The sequence below is a fragment of the Pogona vitticeps genome, chromosome 2 (genome assembly GCF_051106095.1).
Source record: "Pogona vitticeps strain Pit_001003342236 chromosome 2, PviZW2.1, whole genome shotgun sequence".
In the NCBI taxonomy this organism is placed as follows: domain Eukaryota; kingdom Metazoa; phylum Chordata; class Lepidosauria; order Squamata; family Agamidae; genus Pogona; species Pogona vitticeps.
The window spans coordinates 136,746,603-136,773,544 of NC_135784.1; the positions used below are offsets into that span (position 1 = coordinate 136,746,603).

The 26,942-nt window shown below is 41.0% G+C and overlaps 1 protein-coding gene across 5 annotated transcripts in view; it reads right to left on the reverse strand.

Annotated features, from left to right (window-relative positions):
• Positions 1–21,608: 21,608 nt before the first annotated feature.
• Positions 21,609–26,942, reverse strand: part of SLC38A12 (solute carrier family 38 member 12) — a 96,445-nt gene continuing 91,111 nt past the window's right edge. For all 5 annotated transcript variants that reach the window (XM_072990580.2, XM_020806270.3, XM_078386067.1 and 2 more), the window contains exon 10: positions 21,609–26,164. In XM_072990580.2, the coding sequence (XP_072846681.2) occupies positions 25,404–26,164 (761 nt within the window). In that variant the 3' untranslated portion in view covers positions 21,609–25,403. The remainder of the gene's footprint in view (positions 26,165–26,942) is intronic.

The following is a 26,942-nucleotide window of genomic DNA, read 5'->3' on the forward strand; positions in this document are numbered from 1 at the left end:
ACCATTTTTGGGACCAGTTTAAACTCTGCTTGTCTTTGCCAGTCTTTAGGAAAGGCAAACATACTGCTACTTAACCCCATGAACGCAGAGAGGTTGAACTTGCGGCAACACTTTCTTTTAGGTGGGAAAAAAAGGCAGAGCATAGCACCTCTTTGTACTGGAGCCCCAAGTTATTTTGCTGCTTGAGGCAAAGAATAAGTTTGTGCTTTCATCCACTCTGCATAGGAAAACCAGCCAAAGTAATCACCACATTTTACTCAATACTAAAGATAGAGGAGGGTGGAACACAGAGTTCTATCCTCCAAGACCTCTCTACCACTACCCAAGTACCTGCCTCACTCTGCCTAATAGCAGCGCCAGACAGGGAATCTTATTTCCCAATCACATTGCTTGACTATTGTGGATTGCCATCTCTTATTTCGTAGCATGTGAACTTGCTTAAGAAACCCATATGTATTTGCGTATTAAACACACACTTTTTGACCCTGGAAATCTGTCATGGTGCTCCTTGATTCTTTTTCCTCTTAGCATACAATATTAATCTAGATAGAAGCTGAGGATCTGAATTATTAGCACCTTGCCTCGATGGAAGATAGTGAACTGATTATTTTGCAAATGTTTAGGCTCTTGACATTTTATGGGAACTGCAGAACTAAGGCTGGCTGCAGCTATAGAGAACAAGTTCTAATCGAGCCAGTTAAAAGACTCATGCAGGATCACACCAAAGGCCTGTCTAGTTGAGCATCCTGTTACCCTCATTAGTTGAAGAAGTGCCTCTGGGAAGCCCACAAGCAGTCTGCGTGAGAAACATCTTGCTCTTCTGTTCGACAGCCACTGGGATTCAACGACATGCTAGCCCAGAGACAGGAAGTCATATATTCAGCAGTCATGGCTGGCAGCCAATGGCACCTTCCTTAGGTGAATTTGCCTAACTACCTTTTAAAGCCCTCTAAATTGGGAGAAGCCAGTATAATGTCTTGTGGTTGGGAATGCCACAGTTTAACTAGGTGGTCACTTCCCCATCCGGAAAAACCAGTAACATTTAAGTCAGAAAAACAACAGTAGGTTTGCTATTTGAAGTACAGATTACTTGATTCTGTCCAGCCAAAGGGTTAAAAGCAGGTACTAATTTCCCTCACTGTTCCCTTCTTGAAAACTATCACTTTTTAAATTACTGGTTCCCAGGAGTCTACAATTTATAGTCATCATTACTATTCATAAAACTCACTGGCAAATTAATTTGATTGAGACTCCACTACATGAGAAAATGGACTTTCAGCTTCCCTCCACCCTACTTGGAATAGCTAATGAAGAGCTAAAGAGTGGAAGAATAATCTTTAAATTCTACCCTGCCTAATACGTACAATACACAGAAAATCCAGAGTATTTCTTGGGTAATGAAACACTTGGCTCCCCTGAGACACTGGCTTTTACAGCCTGAACATAATCAGCCTGGGAAGACAGAAGCAAGCAGTTTAGTGAGAAAATGGCCAAATGTCTGTCAGTTGAAGGCCTCTTTCCTCAATCTGGGGATACCAGATGTATAAGACTGTAACGGCCTTCATCTGTGCCAGAAGAGCAAAACTGCCCATTTGGCTGAGGTTGTGCAAATTGTAGGTCTACCCAATCTGGAGGCTACCAGGTTGGGAAGGCAGCTGGCTTAATCGTTGGAACACCTGCGATTTAAGCCAACAATACACACAATAACCTTAGAAAATGTGGGGGGGGGAGATAACCCGTGGCTTCACTTAAAAAGGATGAAGTGTGGCCGTGTCATCAGGTTTATTTCTGGATCATCAATGTTTTCCTTTGCACGTCAAATTTTGAAGTCATGCAAAAGACATGGCTATGGAGAAAACGTTGTGTTTTGGCCTGGAGTTAATCATAAAACAGCTCAGGGGTTGTAAGGTCATCTCTATCAATCTTTTCTTCTATAAAAGAACTTAGTTCTGGTAACTCTGGTTGGGCATTCCTTAAAAAAGTCAACATATGGGCACCAGATGAGTGAGGGAAATGCTAAGTATCGTTAGCAGGGGTCCAAATGACACATGGGGACTTTGAAAAAGAGTGTTGTGAGTACTCCTGTAAAAATGTCTGTTGAGGAGCAGACCAACTATGTAAAAAAAAAAAGAGCTCATTGTGAGCCAGCACACTTTTTGCATGGAATTCCTGTGTTCCTTCTCCAACATTATATTACAGCTTCCATTGGTGTCCATCAACTGCTCAATAAAAGTGATTTCTTTGCAGTCACCAGTGCAGCATAATCATGGCTCAAAAATATGTGTATTATGATAAAACTAGAATGCATGCTCATGTTTCTTCCGTTTTCTTATCCTTCTGAATATGTTTAGTTCAAACAAACCATTCTTTTCCTTCTTAAAGGATCCTCCCAACTTGTTCTGGATGATTTAAATAAAAACCTTCAGTTTAGCCCACCATTAAATCTCCAACTGCTTGGGTCTGTGTTATTTTCTTTTTTGGAGTATGAACAGTTGTGTTGAAAAACCGTTGTTATGTGTTGTCAAGTTGCTTCTGACTCATGGAGGCCCTGCGAATGAGTGCTCTCCAAAATGTCCTGTCCTTTGCTGCCCTGCTCAGCTGCTGCAGACTCAGGTCCCGTTGCCTCTTTTAAAGAGTCTATCCATCTCATACTTGGTCTTTCTCGTTTCCTGCTGTGTTCCACCTTTCCCAGCATTATTTTCCTTTCCAGAGAATCCTTCCTGCCCAAAGGGGGATAGCCTCAGCTTCAACATTTTTGCTTCCAGATATAGTTCAGGCTTGATTTGATATATGACCCACTTGTTTATCTTTCTGGCAATCCAGATTATCTACAAAGCTTTCCTCCAGCACCACATTTCAAACAAATCATTTTTTTTCCTGTCAGCTTTCTTCACTGTCCGGCTTTCACATCCATACATGGTGATTGGGAATACTAGAGTGTGGATGATCTTGGTGTAGATCTCCAGTGACACATCCTTGCACTTGATGATCTTCTCTAGGTCCTTCATTGCTGCCTTTCCCAGTCCCAGTCTTCTGATTTCTTGACTGCACTCGCCAGTTTCACTGATGACTGAATCAAAGTATACAAAATCTCTATTTCAATTTCTTCATTGCCTATGTAAGAGCTGTACAGTTCTTCTCTAGTCATGATTTTTGTCTTCTTAACACTTAACACTCAGCTTCAAGCCTGCTTTGGCATTTTCTTATTTTACTTTCCCTAACAATAAATTCAAGTCATTGCTGCTTTCTGCTAGTAAGATAGTGTCAGCTGCATTTCTTAATTGATTTGTGTGTCTTCCACCAATTTTCACTCCTCCTTCATCTGAATAATTTGGCTTTCTGTATGATATATTCTGCATACAGATTGAACAGATAGGAGATAAAATGCACCCTTGTCTAACACCTTTGCCTATAGGAAACCATTCTGTCTCTCCAAATTGTATCCTAACAATAGCATCTTGTCCATAACACAAGTTAATCATCAGAACAATCAAGAGCTGAGGCACTCTCATTTCAGAACAACCCATCCTTTCTCATGATCTACAGTCAAAGGCCTTGCTGTAGGCTATAAAGTATAGACCGATCTTCTTCTGAAATTCTTTAATGCTCTCTGAGTTCGTCTTTCTTTCTTTTTGTTTGTTTGTTTGTTTATTTTATTTGTATCCCGCCTATCTGGTCTTGCGACCACTCTAGGCAGCTTCCAATACAACATAAAACAGCAGATAAAATAACACAAAAATTATTACATGAATAACTTCCATAACAATTTACAAGATGGGAAGAATAAAGTAAAAATAAATAAAGAAAAAATAAAAAAAAGAAGGAAAAAAAATCAAGTATTTTTTTTTAGTTTTTTTTTTTAATTTTTATATATTTATTTAGGAACAGGGATAGAGGGTACAAAAAGAAAGAGGGGATAGAGAAGGAAAAATGGTTTTGGGGGATAGGAGAGCATAAAGTATAACATCATCCAATCAATTCATATTACTAATACATATCAACTTTTTGCTTTTTCACAGTTTGATTACCCTCCTGCTTTTATCTTATCATTTAATTTTAATTTTATTCTATGTTATTCCAACATTGTCTGGTAGCTGCTGCCATTTATACAATACATCCCATCGTTCAGTTTCTTTTTGAATTGAACAGTCTTTCAGCCCATCTGACAGAATATCCATTTTTTTCACTTCCCATATTTTCACCATAAAATTATCTGGTTTCAGTATCTCTGCCTCCTTAAGATTTTTGTCATAATGCTTTTTAATTTTGGAAGCTGCATGGGTCACTGGATAACTCTCTACTGCATTCATATTACCTGGTGTCATGTCTAATACAGACGATTCTAAAGTTTGTACAACTTCATTTAAGTTTTGTTTGGCATCTACTGTCCCCTCTTTCGTCCCTTTCATCAGATCTTCTATTTTGCTAAGACCTGCATTCACTCGCTGGAACCCTGTTAATATTAGCCTTTGTATATTAATCTGCCATTCCTTTTCTATTTCTTGCACCACTATTCCAGAACTTTGGGATTGAACAGACCAAGTCTCCATTTGTTCTTTTGAATTTTTGGGGTCCATCTCAGGCTTTGGGGTTTGTATAAATACCACAATAATCACCCCCTAGAAATCCTTCCACAGTTTCCACAATTTTATCAACAATTCAAACCCCTCATCATAAACCTCCCCTTAGATCTCCCTCCAATCTTTGTCCAAATATTGTAGTATAAAAATCAACTTTTAGCCCAGCAAATACAATATCAATTAGAACCGTGACGCAGTTATTTCTTCTTCTCCTGAGTTCAGCAAGCTTCTATTATTAGACTCACACGCGGTCTGCAGTCCGACAAACCAAACAACAATCACAGAGTCTCAAACTGTCCAGTAGATTGTCCTTGGAGCTCGTCTTGTGATCTTCATTAACCCCTTAATGCTCCTTAGTCCAGTCGGCCACGTCAGCTCCTTCTCCCGAAAACCACCAGATTCTATTATTTATAGTTCCCAAAGTCCAGAGAAGGCAAAGAGTAACGTATCCCAGCCACACTGCATCCACCGAAGTCTCTTAAATCCAGTCAGACGGTGTTGCTGTCTGGGATTATTTTCCAGAAACATAAGATTTATTTTTCCATCTCAGACTCTCGGCTTTAGAATCAGCCTGGTGTTTTAAGAGTTCACTTGGAGAAGCTTAGTTTCGCTTTTGAGTCAGACTGATAAGATAAACCCGCCGCTGCATTTATTCTTTCAGCCAAATATTTTCATTCTTATTTCAGCTTAATGAGGCTGTTTCATAAATCAGAGGCTTCGGCTTACTTGCTTGTTATATATTATTAGTTTATATTGATTGCTCTCCTCTCCCCCGGTAAAGGGTTCCTCGCGGCTCAGTGCCAAAAAATGGCGCCCGCTCCAGTCCGTGCACGGTGATTTCTTCAGAAGAAAAAAGTCCGGGTCTGCCTCCCTTTCTTCTCCTTCTGCTGCTCACCATCTGCTTCAGAGAGACTTCTTCTAGACTCTCCTTTGATCCCCATTTCAAAAGGGGGATCCCGGACCGGAGGGTTCCAGTTTTTTTCCAGAGAGCTCTTCTCTGGAGTTGCTGGCAGCACCGCAACAAAGCCCCGCCTCCAAAAATCAAGTATTGACTGGAGGGAAGGCTTGAATAAACATCCATGTTTTAATTGATTTTTAAAGATACCCAGCGTAGGGGTCGCGCAAATCTCCGGAGGGAGATTGTTCCAGGGGTGACTAAGCATGAATTTCACTTAAACTGAAAATATGAGCATGGGTTATATTTATTCAAAAATGTTTTCCTGTTTCTTAATATGCTAGAGCTAAATGGTGCTTTTTATTTTCTGTTTTCCTTATTTGATATTTTTTCATGCATTTTTAACAAAATAAAATTGCATCCAGCTTTGACATCAGGTATTTCTCACTCCATATAAAGTGAGAAATTTGTTGAGATGCTTCATTACTTTGTTTGCATAAGAAATTTAAATTTAATGGTCCTATAGTTACTGCATCCCTTGACATCTCCTTTCTTAGAGATTGGAATGTATATTGAGCATTTCTAGTCTGTGGGACATTGTTTCATTTTCCTTATTTGTTGACATATACTGGTTAGGATTTTGACAGATTCATTCTCTGTAGTAAACCGCATATCTATATTAAACAAGGTGTGTAAAAGGTTTTGGATTACATTAGTTGCTATTGAGATTAAGCAGCTATTTGTACCTACCCAGATATTACGGCTAAGTGTGGTCGATTTCCCTCAATGGCATGTATGAAGGCTAATTCGCCTGTTCTTTTTCCTGGGATCCAACAGTACTTGTCTGAGAGAAAGACATGATGACACAATTCCCAGGAACTGGACATGAAATCCACAGTTGGATGTACCATATTCAATTGTGACAGATAAACTACAGGGGGGATTCAAATGGAAAGTCAAACCTTAGGCTGGGGAAGGGGAAGCTATGCAGCAAACAAAACCAAAACACAGTCTTGCAACAGAAACCTTGCAGGTTAATGAGTGGAACCTGCAAGACTTCGTTGCTGTGCAGTGTTTCTCCTCAAAGTTCCAGCCAACCAGCCAACCACCTCCCACTCTTTATCAGGACACCCCCTTTTCCTCATCTTTCTCCTGTATATTCTAAGTCTCTACTCAAGTATGAGCTTTATATGGCCACTGACCATGCTCAGTTTTCATTCATCTATTCTGGGTACCTCCCTCAACCCTGTGAGCTTGCATTTTCTGATGTCTTTTCTGACCTCTTTGAAAATGCATTGTTATAAGTGAGGGGTGGGCAAAGTGCAGGTCAGGGGCTGTATGGTGCTCTCAAGTCTATTGTTAATGGCTCAAAGCACATTGTATTCCACCATGGATCTCCCAAAATGGTTTTCCCCACCAAAAGAAGGAGTGAAATGCTACTACTGGACTCCTTCAGAGCAGCAATTCACCCATGATTTACATATGCTGAAGTCCCCAAACCACATATTTTCCAGAACATCTGCCTCTAATTTTATTTGTTTTCCCCTTCTTTCTTCCCATTTTTTTTCCACATTTCTGGTGATCTTTATGGCCCCCAGACCTGATGAGGTTGTCCAGTCCCAATGACATTTTTTTAAAAAAGAAGCATTGTTGTGAGATAGCTTGAAAATGGTTGCAAGGCAAGAAGAAAACAATAACAGTAATGACGAGAATACGCATGGAAGGCTAAGATGTGCTGAAATACAAACATGTTATGCAGAGGATCTGGTGGCGAGAGGGATAAGAAAGTTAAATTTAATGTGCAAGGAGATTGGGTTAGAAATTATTCACTGCATTTCTTTTCACAGAATGTTACAGTTTGCAAATTGATATGGTGGGCTAAATCTAAAACAGTCTACATAAAATGTATTCTCAAAGGCTTTCACGGCTGGGATCTGATGGTTGTTGTAGGTTTTTTGGCTGTTTTGCTGTGTTCTGGAGGAAAAAAACTGCAGAACACAGCCAAACAGCCCAAAAAACCTACAACAACCATCAGTCTACATAAAACTTTCAACCTCAATAATCAGAATATGATGCTCCTATAAGACCAATCAATCTCTTATTTGCATTTTAGAAGACTACTGATGCTGTTTAAAGGGCACTGAATGATTTTCGTGTTTTTCCAATAACTGCTAATTTGCAAATTTTAAAAATTATACTTCAGGAATTCCCAGTGCTACATTTGTGCTGACGTAACTGGAAAAAATGCTTTGATCAGTGCAAGGTTTCCACTGAGTTCAGAGACCTCATACAATCTGTATATTAAGCAGATGCATGAACTGTGGGTGCAACATTTCAACCAACTTCTTTAAGGTCTCTAATGCTATGTTAGCAGCTGCATAATAAAATGATATCCTACGGATGTGTTGATTAATAATGTGTTGGAGCCTCATAGCACGGTGATTAAACTGCAGTACTGCAATTAAGACTCTGCTCACAACCTAAGCTCAATCCTGATGGGCTCAGGTAGCTGGCTTGAGTTTTACTCAGCCTTCCATCCTTCCAAAGTCCGTAAATTGAGTACCCAGTTTGTTGGGGACACAATGTGTTGCCTGCATAATTGAACTGCAAATCTCTCAGAGAAATCTTTAAGTTTTATGAGGTGCCATATAAGCAGAACACTTTGCTTTTGTTCCATCAGATAGCAGGGCAGCTCAGCTAATTTCTTTCTCCCTTGCATAGGCTTAGGGTAGTAGGCCTGTCTTTGCTTACATAAGTCCCCCCACATAAAAATATTTACTCCCTAGCAACAAGCCACACACGTTTCCAAGTCTAATGCCATCCTCTATTCATCTTCTGATGGCACGTGCTATTGTCTGACAACAGTGATCTCCCTGAAGTCCTTCTGAGACCAACAGGCCAGTCTCTGTGGAACAGAATGAATCAACAGAAGAATAAATCTGACATCAAAAATGGTGACAGCCAAGAATCAGTCAGATAAAATTTTGATATAGCACATCACAGAGTAGCTGACATTAAGAAGGTGACCCTTGAATGATAAGCATCAAGGGGAGAACCCCCACTTCAAGACACTGAATTATAATTCACCGAGTAATCTGTCTCTATCCCTTGTGGCTTTTTCATTTTATCAAACGTGTCAATTAATTTGTTTATCGATGCTGGGAAGTTTCTGCTTTCATCAATACAACCTTGTTAATTGTCATTGTTAATTATTTTATATAACAGATATAGCACTACTTTTTCCCAATTTTCTCTGTGTCTGATCGTACTCTTCTCTCCATCTCCTTCCCCCGTGTGTTTTATATATGCCTGTGAATTTAGGGTTACGTTCTTTCGGATGAAATGAATTGTGATACTGTACAAACCAACTAGTGGGAGGGTTGTTCTCCAATGTTAGCCAGAGAAGAAGAAGCTGCAGAGAATTTGCCTTTCTCTTACCTTCTGCCCCTTGGCCTCCCTTGCTAGCTGTCTTGAGACCACAGAGAAGAAGCAAAGAACCTTTCCATCAGGCTACTCCTTCTACTGTGCTTCATGGGCGTCTATATCTTTAGATATCACAAGGCCACCTGTATTTTTGACAACTTTGGAAAGCTTTCTTTTTTTAGTAATAGACCACACTAGTCATCATTCCCTCTTCTGAGGGAACTGCAGTTCTTCTAGGGAAGGTTCAGGAGTATCAAACAATAAATTCCCAGCACCCTCAAAATGTTTCTCAGGACAAAGCCACAATATTAACAGTGATATAAAACTGGTATCTCTTGTAGTAAAAGTTTGCTTTAGTGTAGATCTATATTTTTTGTATGTATAGTTGAATGGAGAGGCCCAGCACCACGAGATGACCACCAAAGGAGAAGTTAAGGATGAGATTTTGTAAATTCTTTGTTTGTTTGCAGGACAGGACAATCATTCAGGGAAAGTTATTACTGTGAGCCAAATATTATTTCAATAAATTTTCACTGTCAGTCTTCTCAGCACCTTGGAGTCTACTTAGAACAATTGCCTAAAGCTAACTTTAATTGGAGGAATATCATTGAGGGTGGGGGGAGAGGAAGGTGAATGTTTGCATTTTAATCTGAAGTCACTGGACAATTGGAAGGTGCCAGCTGACCTTGTTCGAAAATGGAAATTTACACCAAGTATGCGGCATGAGAACTAAGAGCCTATTTGAATATTCAAGGAACTAATTAAAGCATTGCCTGAAAAAGCTAGATTCCCTGACCATGAATATAGATACAATTTGAGCCAAAGGCTGATTGACTAGGATAACTTCCTTGAACACAGAGGACCTCATGTCCTGGGTCAGCACTTGAAAAGAAACCAAGCGACTATAATGAGATTGTTCTGAAGATGTTTCTAGAGACTCTGCATTTAATCTACCAAACATTAAATTACACCCCGGCTTTAGTGTATGGAATATGGGTGAATGACATGGACTAATTACAGTGGTGCCTTGCTTAGCGATCGCTCTGTTGAGCGACGAAATCGCTTAGCGATGGGGTTTTGGCCATTGCAAGAGCGATCGCTTAGCGATGGTCCCTATGGGGAAAAATCGATTTGTGATGATCATGGGAAAGCGATCATGGCAAAGCGACCCTTTTTAAACAGCTGATCGGCAGTTTCAAAATGGCCACCGGAAAAACAAAATGGCCGCCTGCTGTATGTCCTCGCTTTAGAGGCACTGAAAATGGCTGCCCCTATGGAAGCTTTTCGCATAAGGTTAGTTTTGAAGCCCATAGGAACTCATTAAACGCATTTTAATGCGTTCCTATGGGCTTTAAAAAATTCCTTAGCGATTAAATCTCTTAGCAACGTTTTTCCTGGAATGGATTAACGTCGCTAAGCGAGGCACCACTGTACTTTATTTTTAGAGCTCAGCGATCTATGGGAGGGTTGGATATGGTTCCTGTTACTATAGCACATGTAGGAAGTCGGTGGCAACCCAGCAAAGCACTAAGAGAAAAAAGTCAGATTTTAAGAAATAAATTTGTTTGTTTTTACTAGTCAGAGTCCTATGGTGTATGCTGGCATAAGTCAAGCAATGTAAATCTCAGATGCTAATTTAAGGGCTCACCTCTTGTTTTTCTTGTTACATACCGGTTGCATGACATAACATGTTATGAGGAATAAAAATGTGGATTCCTTAACTGGCAGTGATTTGTTACCAAGAATTGCCCCATTTGACTTCTGCTGGCACATAAGGGTATTCTGGCCATTGTTAATCCCTTTTTGTGCTGCCATATAACATGAATGTTGCATATGCTATTGAGACAGTTTGTGTGCCCTAAAAATCAATTTCTGTGCCCTACAGACATGTAACTCAATCGGGTACCTTCATTTTAGATGATCACCTGGTGCTTAAAAGATCTGATAGCTTGATAGATATGTTGGGTTGGAGTTCAAAGATACCCTTGTCATCCATGATTGGCATCAAAAGTGACCAAATCCACTCGTCCACTTGTCTCTGATGAGTGAAAAAATTCTGCTTGATGAACCACAGCTCGCTCTGTCCCTCCCTCCCTTCTTGCCTCCCTACCCTCAGTCCGTCTCTCTCTCTCTCTCTCTCTCTCTGATCCTGCAGTCCTCCCCCCTTCCCATTGCAAAAGGAAAAATAGCCCTCTTCTCATTAGAAGAGAGTTCGAGTGGCACATACATATATAGCTCTGTAGGACAATGTAGAGCACAGTGGTACCTTGTTAGACGACGACCTCGCAAAACGACGAATCCATATGACGATGAGGTTTTGCAATCACTATAGCAATTCGCAAAACAGTGATTCCAGTGGGTGATTTTCGCTGGACAATGTTTGGGTCGCTGCTTCACAAACCGATTTTTGCTAGACTACGATTTTGCCACTGATAGGTGCTTCGCAAAATGGGTGTTTTCGGGACCGATGCTTCGCAGGGCAGCCATTTTAACAGCTGACTGGCGCTTCACAAAATGGCTTCCCTATGGGCGATCTTCGCAGAACGACAATTTTTCCCCATTGAAACGCATTAAATGGGTATCAATGCATTCTGATGGGGAAATGGTTTTCGCAAGATGATGTTTTCGCTAAACAGCTATTTCTATGGAATGGATTATCGTTGTCATGTGGGGCACCACTGTAGTCTCGTGCTGGAGAATATGGAGATTCCCTGCTCCCAATTTCAACCAAACGACCTAGCTCCTTAAGAGGCCTGGCACTTTTGCTTTCAGTTTTATTTTTGCTGGAGACATTCAAAAGAAAGGCATTCAAAATACAAGCTTCATGACCTCACAGGCACACAGGTAATAAAGCAACCCAAGTCTGAGGGTACATTTATTTTTGGTTTGTACACATTGTTATGTAGAAAATACCTAGTTTAAATTTAAATGTAAACATAAATTGCAAGGCTATAGTCCGGTCATGAAGACTGGTGAAATTTTTGACTGACTGGTCAGACATTCTAAAAAATTTTCAAGCCCTGCCTATATCCAGTTATAGTTTCAGTCATTCTACCCATCTTGTCACTATACTACTCCCACTATACAATTAACAAAAAACCTCCAAACTTCATTCACCTCCAGTGATGTCAAGCAAAGGAAAATCCTAGAAGCTAATTTAATTTTTTTCATCAGTTAACCACTTCTCACCCAAACATAAAAACAATTGTCAGGGATGTTTTTCAACAAGTATGAATGGTGGTGAGCACAAGAGGTTATCCTGTAGACCATCTTGACTGCTGCCATTGGTGTTGCCAACATTCAGGCTGCCCTTTCCTATGCAAAACTTGACATCCCTTTTCCTTCTGGCAACATAGGCACAGCTTGACATCCTTTTTCCTGCTGGCAACATAGGCACAATATTGAGCCATTTCCTGGCATTTTGAATTGTGGTTACAGAAGTTCACTACCCCACATATATAAACCAGAAGATTATTTTTTAAAGAGTTGAATACAATTGTACAATTTTGAGAAATGTAATCTTTGAAGGGGCCTGCTTTGTCTCAGAATCTACATTTTGTCTGGAATGGGTGTGATTGATTATAAAGAGGCTTTAAAAAGCCCCACCCTGCCCCCATTTTTCTTCAACTCCACCCTTTTTCTTCTACAGACTTTTGAGTGGTTACTATCTTAATATTTCATATTCTTAAAGAAACAAAAACGGGATTGCTGATGTTTTTAAAAAGTAATCAGGAACCTCCTTTCGCTCACCTTCTTTATTCTTCAGGAGAGATATGATGTGTTATGTGTCTGTAAGTATAAACATATGCTAGGAAACGGTCTTTTCTCTAAGATCCTTCTTGTGCCAAATGACACTCCTGTCCCCATACCCACTACTAAAGCTTAGGAAACTGTCTAGAATAGTACGATGCTAGGAATGACAAATGCCACAAATGCAACCATCTTTTGGTCTATTTCTCTAAGCATGGTTAAATGGTCTATTTCTCTAAGCATGGTTAAATGGGTAAAATGGCATCAGTTTATAATGGGAAAATTCGACCCACAAACACAGTTAAGTACGACCTGTTCAACTGAATTTAACCCATGCCAAAGAATACAGCCTTGACTGATCTGTGCACTGCTGTTGCCAATAGACCTGTCCAAAAAGGATTGATTTCTAATTATTTCCTAGTCAGCAGGCAAGGATGTTAGCATCTGGACTGACAGCCCAATTCAGAAAAGAGGGCATCTTAATGTCCAAAGGCGTCAGCATTTTAAAGTTATAAGCTTTTTCCTCAGGCAAGGAGACTGACCATTTGGAAACTGTTGTGATATTTCTGACCTTGATCTACTTTTCAAGTCATCACTGCCCCCCACCATCCACCAGAAACTGGTACCCAACCCCAGGAGCAGGTGTTGTCAGGTAAAGGGTGGCATTATGCCAGGTCTACTGTCTACCCTTTGGCAGTGGCATCCATTTTCTTCTTGAACCTTCACTATATAGTTAACATATTTTTTACATTTAGGAAGTAAAACCTGCCATAGTTGCATCTAGAGTATGAAAGATGAAACTGGGCGAAGGTGATAGCTGGATTGTTTCCCAGTTGTTACCAAAGGGAAATAGTTGGCAGACGATAAGACAGCTCAAGTGATGAGATTACTATAAGCATAATCATGTACAACTTACTACGTCTTTTTTAAAGAAAAGGATTAAGTATTGTAACAGAACTCTTGATCCAAGCTTAGTTTTTTCTCTATTGGGAAAACTTTCAAGCCTTAGAAGTCTTCATTTCTCAAACAATCTAAGAGATCAAGGAAAAAAAACTGTATTTTATTGTACATTATTTTGTAATTGATATACAGGCAACTGAGGAGCTAAGAGGCAGAGATGGATCACAAGCAGGGGAGGAGAGAAAATCTTTCGGCTCATGTACACATGCAGGAAAATAGCACAGACCCTACAACAAAGGTGGAGAACCTTTGGAGAAGATCACATGGAGGGCCTTGAGCCATTTTTGCATAAGCCACAGTCCTCTCCTTAAAAAAAAAATCCAAAAATATTTTTGCACAGCAAGTCCCTCTCCCAGTGCCCTCCAGAGGCGTGGGATGCAATTTTGCCGTATGCTGACAAATCCCAGCCCTCCCTCCACCTCACAGATTTTCAATCTTTAAAAAATGTTTTGGCCACTAGAAGGTGAGAATGAGCCTCTGTTTTATTTTGCTTTTTTAAAGTTGACACTAATTTTGAAAACAAAACTCAAACCTCTTACATTACATAACCCATACATTACAAAGAATTACAAACACAGATTAGTCTCTTTTGATCTGCCCTCTTGGGAGTATGGCCCTTGGGCTACCTACCTTCAGACCTGAGCAAAGGCTCTTGGACCAACTGAGATTGCTCACCCCCTGGCCTTCAATCACAATTTTCTACTCAGATATCTCAGCAGGCAAGAGATTCTTACAAGATGTCAGCACAGCTTTGGGTTTCTTGGGGCTTCTCCCCCAACCTGCTTTACAACTACAAACCCCAGTTGAACTCATGTCAAAGGAAAGTTAGCATCTTTAGTATATGACTGCTTGCCAGTTTGGCTTTCTGATTTTAGCATGGTTAACTTACAAATATCCCCCCCCCCATCCTAATCTATTCTTCTTTGTAAAACTCGTTTTAAAAAGGCAGTCATTATTGTATGCTTCATGATGCCAGGAACATAATAACGATGCAGGTAATAACAGAATTATGATCTCCTAATTATATTTCCAGTTACTGGAATGATACTGAGAATTTTCAGCAAGAAGGAAGTAAATGTCATGTCAACAAATTCACATTTAAAGGTTATGCTAATGCTTAAGTAACCTATATTAAATTGTCACAAAACTGTGTGGTAAATTGTACACTGCACAATTCCCAACTCTGTTAGCTATGACAAATAAAACAGAGTGTTTCCCTTGCAGATTAACTAATGACAAGTAAGAGTGTGAATTTCCACCCGCCTGCTGAATGAAAGCAACCAAGTTGTGGCCATCTGGAATCTGGTCAGTGGGCTGTGCTCAATGACTTTGTGATGCCATTCAAGTTCTTATTTGGAGCATCCACGTTCCATAACTTCACAGCTGGTAGCCGTAACTGAAATGGAAGAAGAATAAATAGACAGACACATGAAACTAATTTCCCTCCTCCTTTGATGGCAGTTCTCTTAAATATGCACAACTGTACACACATAGCACTAAAAACAGCACTACTGTGACAAGTATTAGATGACAGGTTACAGGAAGGGAATAGAAGACCATAATTCGAAAGAGGAAAAAGAAGCTCTTATAAGGTAAACACAGTAGCAGAGAACTGGTTCTGTTCACTTTGTTCTCCTTTGTCGTCTCTATGAATACACACAATTGGGTTGTTCTGCGCCTGCGCTGAATGTCTCAGAAGTTTCTAGAGCTTATAGACACATGATTGGTGGGACCTTCCCCCGTGAAGTGCATGCTCCACCTGTCCTAGGTCCCCTCCGATCCTTTTTTCCGCCATGTTGAGCAGAGCTGTTCAGAGAAATAGAGCACTATATTGAATCATATTTCCCTTTTCAATCATCATTATTTCTACAATTGTTTTCTTTATTCGACGTTTCTCCCTGTGAGTTTTTTCCAGTTTTTCTCTACCAGTGTTTTGCCTCCCCCCTTTCCCCCCAACGGCCGTTCCCCCCCCATCCTTCTGCTCTTTATGGCCCCCCTGGGCCATTCAAGCGGTGTGTTATCTGTGCAAACAAGATCCTGCTAACGGACAGGAATGACCACTGCCTCTTTTGCCTTGTGGAACAACATCCTACCCACTCCTGTTCTGCGTGTAAGAGGCTAACTAAACCAGCCCTTAAACTTTGTCTCCAAAGATTGAGGTCTTGCCTCTGGGAGAAATCTCTCAAACCATCTGCAGCTTTCATGGAGTCTGCATGATCTCCAGACCCTCAAATAGAGCAGCAAAATCCATCCATGCCTGCTTCCAGCTCTGTGACTCCTTCTCCCCATCCTAAGGAGAAGTCGAAGTCCACCTCGAAATCGAAGTCGGCGTTGACGTTGATGACCTCAACTCAATCTCTAGATTCTTCAAAAAAGAAGAAAGACAAGATGTCATCAAAAACCCCCCAAAGATCTCAAAATCCACTCAGCTTGATCCACCACAACCTACTCTTCCATCTCCCATTCTGGAAGAATCGTCTAGAGAGGCTCCAGGCTCTACATCTGACAGAAATGACCGATCTCTACCTCTGGCCCAAGCTCCAGTCTCTACTGGTAGCCTGTTGCCAAGTGTTGGCCTTTCTCCGGTTGATGTGCATTCCAGCCAGGCCTCAGCCCGTTCGAGCCCTCATCATCAGTGTGGGCAATTCCAATTGAGCTTTCTGGTTCCGACTCACCTCATCACTCTCTGAGAAAATATTGAGAGAAATGAAAGCATCTATCACCTCCTCAGTACGACCCTCCACATCGGGAGTACTACTATTACCCACAATCGTCTCGATACCAACTTCGAGATGACACGAGAGATATATATTCCCAATACAAACCTTATATCATCAAGGATCATCAAGACCACCTATATTATGAGGAACCCAAATGGGTTTGATATACCTTACCGCACCCCCGTTGATATTCACTGTCACTCTCTCCATCCCGTCCTCGACATCGATTTCAGCATTCCATACCTACTCATTCAGCTCTCCCATCTAAACCAACTTTAAAACATCCTCCACTGATTGTACAACACTCCCAATGTAAACGTTCCAAGCATTCTTCCAAATGTCTTCCCCAAATATCATTGCAAGTCACTACTATTTATAAAGGTCCTCCCCTTCTGCCTACCGATACAAAAAGGCATTCCACACATCTGGCTCCTACGGCACAGCCTCCTTTGACACAATCATTGATATTGAGACCTCGAGACCTATCTCCTTCCTCATCATCTTCATCAATTCAAGACCTGGCTTCTGATACATTACAAGAATCACCATCAAATTTACCAACACCGACCTCTGATGCCACTGAGAATCATCCACTGTCTCCATCAGAGGGCTTCACCTTTTACTCTCAGCTTGTCATGAGAATGACCAAATCCTTACAACTTTAAATTGAGGAACCACCACCACCTAAACAAGACTTGGTCTTTGATGACATTAATCAAGATAAAATGTCTCCTCTCAGCTTCATACTCATTCCGGCCATGCTTGATCTAATCAAAGAATCCTGGGACAAACCTCCTTCATCCTTACAGATTTCCAGACATACTGAAAACCATTACAAGACACATAGTCCTGATACCAATAATAGTAGAGTCCAACCAGTCAAGAGCCCGGAACAAATCCTCTATTGCTCCTACAAACAGAGAAGGGAGAAAATTAGATATATTTGGCAGAAAACTTTATTCTTCAAAATGATGCAAGTGACTTTATTCTTCAAAATCATGCAAGTGGAAAACTACCAAGCCGCAACAGGAGCGTACCATAGACAACTATGGAAAAAAAATTCTACCCATACTTGAAGCAGCTCCCAAATCAGTTAAATCGGAAGCCATCAATATCCATACTGAAGCTTCCACACTCACTAAGCAACAAAGGATTGCATCTTGCCATACTGCAGATGCTGCATCTAATGCTATGGCCGACAGTTCCAGTCCAATGCAATCCTTCTCGCTCCGTGGTGGCCAAGGCAACCATGGTTCACCCACCTCAGGTCGATGTCAACCGAAGCATTCAGGCTCCCCCTGATCCCCAATCTTCTCACTCAGAACGATGGGATGATCTACCATCCAGACATACTATCTCTGAATCTGACAGCCTGGAGAATACTCCCACCATAAAGGATGTGCTTGATCGAGCTCGAAAGCCCTTGGCCCAGCTTCTACATAAAAATAAATGGAAAGCATTCCTTTCCTTTACTGACTCTCATAACTTACCTGCAACACCAGTTTCTTTGAATCTTTATCCTTCATCTATTCAATTTTGGATTGTCCTATTCCACTTTGAAAGTCTATATCTCTGCTACTGTAGCTCATCAACCTCCCTATTCTAAATCAGCTCAACTTTTTTCTCTCCCAACTGTAAAAAGGTTTCTTAAAGGACTCGACAATATTTGTCCTCCACGCCAACGTATTATCCCTCAATAGTCTCTACAACTTGTCCTCAATACACTCATGCGTCCACCCTTTGAACCTATGGCTACGTGCAATCTCAAATTACTATCATTGAAAACTTCGTTTCTTGTAGAAATAACATTCGCTAACAGGCTAGCGAACTTGAGGCCCTCTGTTCCGATCCACCCTTTCTCTAGTTCCATCTGGAAGAAGTCACATTGTACTTTGATGTTTCCTTCTTACCCAAAGTTGTATCTGAATTTCACCTTAATCAACCAATTATCCTACCAACACTCTTTCTGTCACCATCAACATCTCTTAAGCGCATGCTCATACACTTGACGTAAGATGCTCTCTCGCCTTCTACATTGACAGGACCAAGCCTTTCAGGAAATCACACAGACTTTTTCTAAGTTTTCACGGTCCTCACAAAGGGGCACCAGTCCCCCACAATTTATTTCTAGATGGATTGTCCAGACTATATAATTAGCGTATGAGTTATCAGGCAAATCAACTCCTGAACGCTTAAAGGCTCACTCCACCAGAGCGCTGTCAACATCCACTGCCTTCCAGCGTGGGATTTAACTCTCTCACATCTGCCGTGCGGACACATGGTCTACTCCATCGACCTTCATCAGACATTACCATTTGGATGTCAGAGCACAGAGTGATGCTGGTTTTGGCAGAGCTGTCTTGGCATCCTTTCTACCATGATGCCCCACCATCTGGTAAGTGAGCCTGCTAGTCACCCAATTGTGTGCATTCACAGAGACCACGAAGAAGAGAGGTTACCTACCTGTAACCATGGTTCCTCTAATGGTCCTCTGTGAATCCACACATCCCACCCATCCTCCCCTCTGTCCATCATATTTTATCTTAAATGGCTCTTTTACCTGGCGGACTCTTTTCAGGAACTGAGGGGACCTAGGACAGGTGGAGCATGCGCTCCATGGGGGAACGTCCCACTAATCATGTGTCTTTAAACTTCCGAGACATTCAGCGCAGGCGCAAAACAACCCAATTGTGTGGATTCATAGAGGACCTCTAGAAGAACCATGGTTACAGGTAGGTAACATCTCTTTTCTATTTAGAACAAATACCAGCAGGCTTAACCTGTGTCCTTCCTAAAACAACTGGATGAGCCAGAAAACTTGGTACAGTGGCGGTGATGGATCCTAAGGAATCTCAATTCATATATGTACACATATGTACAGCACTCCTAGGGGTATGTGTATCCAATGAGGCAGCGGGAGCTATATTTTATTTCTTCTAGGTATTAAGGTACTAGCAAATCTGCCATCTGATAACCAACATTTATTATACATGAATGGTTCACTGATATAGCAAAGGGAGCAATTGTTATGTATTCATTGCACAGTGAAAAAAGAGTTGATTGCATCCAGACTTCTGGTTATATGGCAATATGAGGCAGAGTTTGATTACTTGTTCAAAAATATGGCAATATGGCACTACTGGGAGTACCACCAAGGTAGAAAGAAGAGACTAATCCTGCCCTCAGTAAACTAAGAACACATATCATAGCACTGCTATATGGCAGTGATCTGTGAGCCCCTTATTTAAAATCACCTTTTAAAGATGTAGTCTACATATACAGATGCTTGACATGGCACACTAGATTGTACCACTATAGGCAACAGTTTTTGTTGTTTTTTGAAATGCAAAAACTTTCTACAAAGTAACACACAGACATCAGGTAGAGAACATCTATTCTCATCTGCTCCCCACTCTACTAGGTGCTTTTGGTTTTGACTTTTAAAAAAGATGTGTTTTTTTGAAAAAAATAACCATAGAAAATCCATGTTTTCTTCCCTATTATTTTTTACTAAATAAAATCAATCAATTAGGGACCCAGATACAATCATTCAGAATTTACATACAACTTTAAGAGCATGTTTAATTGCTTTACAAGCCTTATCAATCAGTAAAAGATGAAGTATTAAAGCAAGCAAGCAAATGGCTTGTCAAGAACTACCCTTCGCAATTTGATTCCCCGCTGTGCCTCTGTGACAGGGGCTGGACTTGATGACCCATACGGGCCCTTCCAGCTGTGCAGTTCTAAGATTATTATTGTTACACCCAGAAATTTTGTAGAACACACTAGGGAGTTGACCCACCAAACCATGTTAACATTTGACCCCTTTCAACTCCCACAAGCTTCAGTGTAACCAGTATAACAGTACAGGTGAAATATTGACAATTCTGCTCCTCTGGCCACTTTCTCTTCCCTCCCCTCCCCCCTCCCCAAATGTGACACCCTTTACCCAAATATCATACTTTAAGGATGGTTCTTTCCTCTCATGGTCTTTGAAATATGGAAAGACAACGGATTTCAGCACTAGTGTGTGATCGGGTTCGTTAGAAATTTGAAGCAGCTCCTCTCTTTTGGTGGGAAATGACAACTGAGCCTCTTTTGAAATATTAACAGATTTATTTGGTTAAAAATTTGGTGATTCCACAACAACTTCTATGGGTTCAAAACAAGCGAGATCTGGCAACTGTCCAAAGTGTGAAGACGAGAACTCCATCTGTAAATTGGCAAGGTTCATTGAGGAGCTGGTCCAAAACGTTCCTGGTTGGTGGGTTTCCTCACTGCAGCACTCCAAACCACGCAAATTATCCCGCAACAAGGGTGTCTGGCCCAATCTCCCTCCGGTGGTGGTTGGCTGAAGGATTGGTCTGGTCGGATCACCTTCCTCAAGTGACCTGGTCCCTGCGGAAAGACCACAACTGTCCATTCTAGTGCCTCTCTCGATGTTCCCTTTCCCCTTGACAAGTCTGGGTCAGGCAGTAATCCTCCTACCTTCCAGTTAGGGAAATCTTCTAATAACCCACACACTCTTTCATATCTCTGTTCACCTTTTTCTCTCTACTTTTCTCCTCTCTCCCCTGGATATACTAAAAACTCTCCTCCCCCTTTCAGCTTTTATATGCTCCTCCCATGTTGCTATAATTAACTCCTCCTCCTTTTCTCCTTCTCCCTCCTCCACCAGACAGATTTCAATGTTCTCTTCTCTTTCTTCTACAATCAACTCTTCCCGTTCTATTATTTCCCTCTTGCCTCTCTCTGACATCTCTATTCGTGAGGACGGCTCACTCTGTTCCTTCTCTCTTTTTCCTATCTCTCCTTCACATAGCACCACTTTTATTTCAGATTTACAGTCCAGTGTGGTGGGGGATTAAATTCTTCAGAGGAGAGAGAGAAAAAGCAGAGGAACCATAGAAGGAGAAAGTAGGAATGTTTATTTCCATCATAAAGATACCTTTTAATATTTTAACATAAATCATGCTGTGTTTTATGATGACAATAAATTTGCCAGAAGAAACTTCATTTGCTGCCTGAGGCGGTGAAATGATTCAATTTGTTTAGTTTTTAAATGCAAGGAAATGTAATTGAGATGGGTAAGGTGCAGCTGTTTTAATTGAGTTTTCAGAGAACACCTCGTGCTACAGGAAGCAGGAGGCTAATACAGAGGGACAAGAGAAGGCAGAAATTACTTCATGAACCACTGCCAGCATGGCTGCCCTCTCTGACAGTGGTTCCCATTCCCCCCCCCCAGCTGCTCCTGCCAATTGATCCGTCAACAGAAACCAATTCAACATTATCTCCTTTATTGCATGCAGGAAAAGGCCAAATCACAACAGACGCATAATCTACATTTATTTTTTATGCATTTCTGAAAAATAATCTCAAGTGGAGACAAGTCGAGGACACTGTACAGCCAAGAACCATTGAGAAAATATTGTAACATTACAATAGCCAATTAAAAATGCTACCACATGTTAAACAAAATGAGGAAAAAAATATCAGCTACTGCATCATAGTCAGCCAGGTTGAGTCCTGGATCCCACCACTACCCAATCCTGCTGGTGCTTTCAAATAAAAGTCAATGCAGATACATTTTTGATCCACTTAACTCTCATGCATTAAGGCATTTTTTGAACATGAGTATCAAAAGTTCCCTTCTGCTGTACACTTCCCACCATTAATCAAGGTAGATTCCTTCACTTCTTACACACTGCAGGCACCTGGGAAGTTACGTCAGTTCTAAACATTTAAAAAAGAAATGAAGTCCCACAAGAGTGAGGGAGCTTCACAAGAAGGCACCATTGTTGAACCATGTGAAAAATTTTCTTCCTACTCATGCAGAAAGAAAGCTATCGCTAACTGCAATGTAAAATTTTATTCTGAAATGTAGAGCGGAATAGCCGCCACTTCATGTTTCATAACCTTTGGAGCAACATTCAGGAGGAAACAATATCATCTAAGTCAAAAAAAAGGTGCATAATGTAATATATACTGTATTAGATTTAAAGAAAGGAAGTAGGGGGAAATCACAGACAAGAATGCAAGAGCTGGGTGGTGAGAATGCCAAGGCTACCAATGACAGTGCATTTCTAATAAAAGGCAGATAATTGAAACAATTGTGCTTTGATAAACACCATTAGGTAATTTCAAGACAACAGAACTCCTGAGTAGCTGGTGAAGTTGCAGATTTAGCTTGCTGTCTGGCTGTAAACTAAGCACTGCTACTCCAGTGCAGCAATCTGTACATTTTCTCTTCTGGCTCAATTCCATTGCCAATACTCCATGCAATACACATTAAGACATGACAGCTATCACGTACAAAAAAGTTCTTCTCAGCTGAGTGGCAGGAAGGAAAACCAAATGAATTAGGGAGGAGGAGAAAAGTGTTTGAAGATGTGAACTCACCCATTTGTTCTTCAGAGACAAAAAAAATTCTGTAAGCTCTCCATAGAACTGCAGATAATGTGGTATTTGTATTATCCAGCACATTTTATGGTTAAAGAAAAGGTGATTGCCCCAATCAATTCCAATTAGTTTACAAAGCACTTCTCGGGTGCACCTTTACTGCTGCTAAAATGTCAGCCCTGAGCCAATCTTCCGTCTATCTCATAGTGCACAAGGCCAAATTGGGCTAACTCTGTCATGGCCATCTGTGATTTCTTCCACTTCCAATCAGAGATAATGTAATAGCAGCCATGAAAGACAGAAGCAATTGCTAAACTTAATAATAGTAAAAACAGTTCCTGTTTCTAATGAACAATGGACATAACCTCTTTCTCTCTTTCTCTGTAGCTTTTGTTTCTCTTTACTATTCTTCACACATCTACTCACAGAGTGCTCTCAGTAACCTCTTCTGCAGGAGGAGGATCAAATAGCTGCAAGGTTTCTGGGCTGGATACGTTTCTCTCTGTTGCAACAGGAAGAGCTGCCAAGTACAGCTTGAGATCAAGAAAATAGGGGATATCACCAGGTTTTATTGTAGAAAGAGAAAAGTTGCTGTCTTTCATTTTAAAAAACCTTTGCTAATCCATTTCTGTAGCAAAAGCTCTTCAGTTTTCTTAATTATATTTGACAATATTTTTTAAAAACACCACTGAATTTATGTGCTTGCTTTGGTGAAAATTAAAATTTAATAACACAGCAAGGCAAGCTTAATCCAGGGGTTTTGAAGAGGAAATTTAATAACAGAAAACAAAGGAAATACAACTTTAGCCATATTTACAGGAAAAGGAAACAAAATAAAAATTATCTTCATATTAAAATATTTGTGATTCCCCCAACACTTCCTAAGGCTAAATGACTTTTGTGACTTCATTACTGAATGGCAGCCAACAACTGCTTGGGAGATACTCATTATACATAAAGACTATGACTTCAAACTACATGCAGCCCAGGCCTTTAAATCCAAATCTTCACCGTCATGCATGAAGTTGGGAAGTCGCCTGGGCAGCAGATTTAAAAAACAAGAGTGCACTGGGAACTGCTAATGAATGTAGCGCTTGCCCCTCTCCAGCACCTTACTCCCTCTCACTCGTAACACAATAGCTTGGCTGAGGGAAAAGTGACAGTGAGAGACTACGGGGCAGTAATGCCCAGTGCAAGGGGCGATTTTGGTAATGCCCATCTGTGGCCAGCACAGCCAATAGTGAGGGATGACAGGAACCACAGTCCAACATAATCTTGAGGGCCACACGCTTTTCATTCTTGTTATGTAGCAGTTTTGACGGGAGAGGAAATGTACTGTATTGTTCATTCCAAGTACATGAAATGTACAGGGCAATATTTATTAGGACATGAGATTTAGTTCTCCTGGGATGTTGGCTAGCACTAAGAGATACCTGTTGTCTCTACATCCAGATAGAAAGCAACAGTTTTTAGGGAATCTTTTCCTTTTTGCTTCTCTTTGTGGATTTTATTCTCTCTGGTTATGTTTATTGATACCATTTCTACATGAAGAAAGTTAGGTCCCCCTCTTCACATCTGGAATCACACAGCTTAAATAACCTGAAAGAAACCTATGACATTCCTTTGTTTCTTTCATGTGTTACATATTCAGGAAGTAATTAGCACCTTGAGATCCAAGGAAACATGAGTGTTTTAGTTGGGCCAGCTCAACTGTACTAGTGTGAAATGGAGGACTGGGGCAAAATAGCTGCAGCAAGACTTCCCCTATTATCCCTTATCACAGGGAGTGCTCTGTGCCACCCAGTTCACAGTTCTTAACAGCACATCATTCTCACCCACAGAACGTCTGTAACAACTGGGGAGGGAAAACCTGAGACAAAAATGAAGAGCAACAAAATATTTATCAGATAAAAGCAATTAATTCATTTAAACCTACAACATCACGTCCAAGTCTGATCCCAAGGATCACATCACCTACCACAGAGTAAACATGTATTGAAAAAGCTGTAACAGAAATAAGAATCAGTAAACACCGAGGGAGGGAATGGGTGTGTATTACAGTGAACAAAACAACTACTGTGGCATTGCTCTCATCTTCCCCTGATTCACACAACACAACAGGTTGACAGTTATGAAGTCTGCTTTACCCAACTGTGTCCATCATTATTAGTTAAAGCCGATGTCATTACTTGCTTTTTCTCTTGATTTCTCTCCCCCACCCTCCCAAGTTGGAAGAAAAGTAAGTGTCTTCAGAGGGAAAGTGGAGAGGGCACGGAATTCCTTACTTCTTGCTTGATTCAGTGGCTGCCTGCTTGGCTGGTAAGAGCAATGCAGGTCCTAGGTCCTTTCAATCAATCTTGAAAAAGAGATGCATTATTGGTCAGCTCCTGGCATCACAGCACAAGAGAAGCAGACTAGCTTTATGGGAATCTGTGGTCAAGGCAAAAGGTAAGTTACTGGGCAACTACAGTAGCCTGGTGGAGTGCTCATGCCCACAGCATTATACACTGAATGGAAATTATGAATCAAAAAGGCCTGAAAAAAATAGCAGTACAGCCCAATGGGTAAAGTGAGCATCCAGCTCAAGACTGTGTTAGCTGACTGTTTAAAAATGTCCTTTCCAAGCACAAGACCTGGAACAGAAGTCTCAAGTCACCTTCAGGTTCCACAGCAACATCAGAGCTTTGTTTCACTCAGAATGATATTTGCAGTCACAAACATAAAGCAAAAAAGAGCCCAGAGTAGGACAAATCCAATCCAGAATATGTGCCGAAAAGGGGATAAATGTTTATTCACTGTGCCACTCCCAAAGACCAGCTGAGAGTTTTTTCGGCTACAGTATGCTAAAAAGGCAGGGATGATGTACTGAATCCCATTTCCAGCATAAGCCCCAGTAATACCCACCAAAGATTCCAGATCATGGGTGCAAAAAGCCACAATTATTGGGGGAATTAGTGTGATGACTGGGAAAAAAATCCTGTCTACTACCCATGGATAAGTTCCCCCTTCTCGATGGAAAAGCGTCTTCCAGTTGTTTCTGAGAGTCACAGCAATTATAGGAAAGTTGGTGCTGATGGTGAAGACAGGAAAGAGGCCCAGGAAGTAGCGGATAAAAGCAATATTGACAATTTCAGAGTTCGTAAAGTTCAGTGTATACATGTCCATGAGACTTTCATTGTGGAAGCAATAGATAGCAGTAAAGGACAGGAGGCTGTAGAAACCCAAGATTAAAATGTAATCCAGGAGGACCAACTTGTTAACATGTTTCTTCTTGGAGATGGGAGTAATGAGGGATGGCAGAGAGTGCTGGCACATGAAGGAATAAACGCACACCCCGAAGAGATTGCGGATTCCTGAGATCTGGGCCAGAGGGGGATGACCTTCTCCTTGGCCTCTGGCAATGCGAAGGAGGGCTAAAATTATCATGATGACAAATGCTGAAAGACAATGTAGAAAAAGAAAAAGAAGGAACATGGTCAAATTAAAAGCACAGGAAGGTTCACAATATATATTGTATGCTTTATGTACAATATACAGTGGTGCCTCGCATAACGAGCGCACCGTTTAATGACGAATCCGCATAGCAATCCGCATTGCGATGTTCTGAATGGGCAAACATCGCATTGCGATGATTGGCAAGCGTTAGGCTTAAGATCTTCGCATTGCGATGTTTTTAGAACAGCTGATCGGCGGTTCCAAAATGGCTGCCGGGTGCCCAAAATGGCCGCCGCAAGCATTTCCGCGCGCTGCCCTCGCTTACCGAGGCGGCGAAAATGGCGGCGCTATGGAGGATCTTCGCTGAACGGTGAGTTTGGGCCCCATAGGAATGCATTAAACGTTCCTATGGGGTTTTTAGTTCCGTTTAGCGACGATTTCGGATAGAGACGATTAATCCGGAACGGATTAACGTCGCTATGCGGGGCACCACTGTATGTGCTGTATATAGCTCTGTAGCTCAAGATGCAAACAAAAAGTACTTATCAGGAAAAAGCAGTACCGCATCTAAACAGAGATTGAGAAGTTAATAATATGTTCATTCAGCATTAGCTTGTAAACTGGCTTTTGTGTGGGTGATCTCTGATGAAATTAAATATAGTATTATTTCAAAGAGGTTCATCTAAGCACCAAAGTCTCTCTCATGGGTATTTGGCTCTTCAGAAATGACCTTAACCCATCACAGCTGCTGCCTGAGTCCTTAAAAGAAACCCCCAAAGC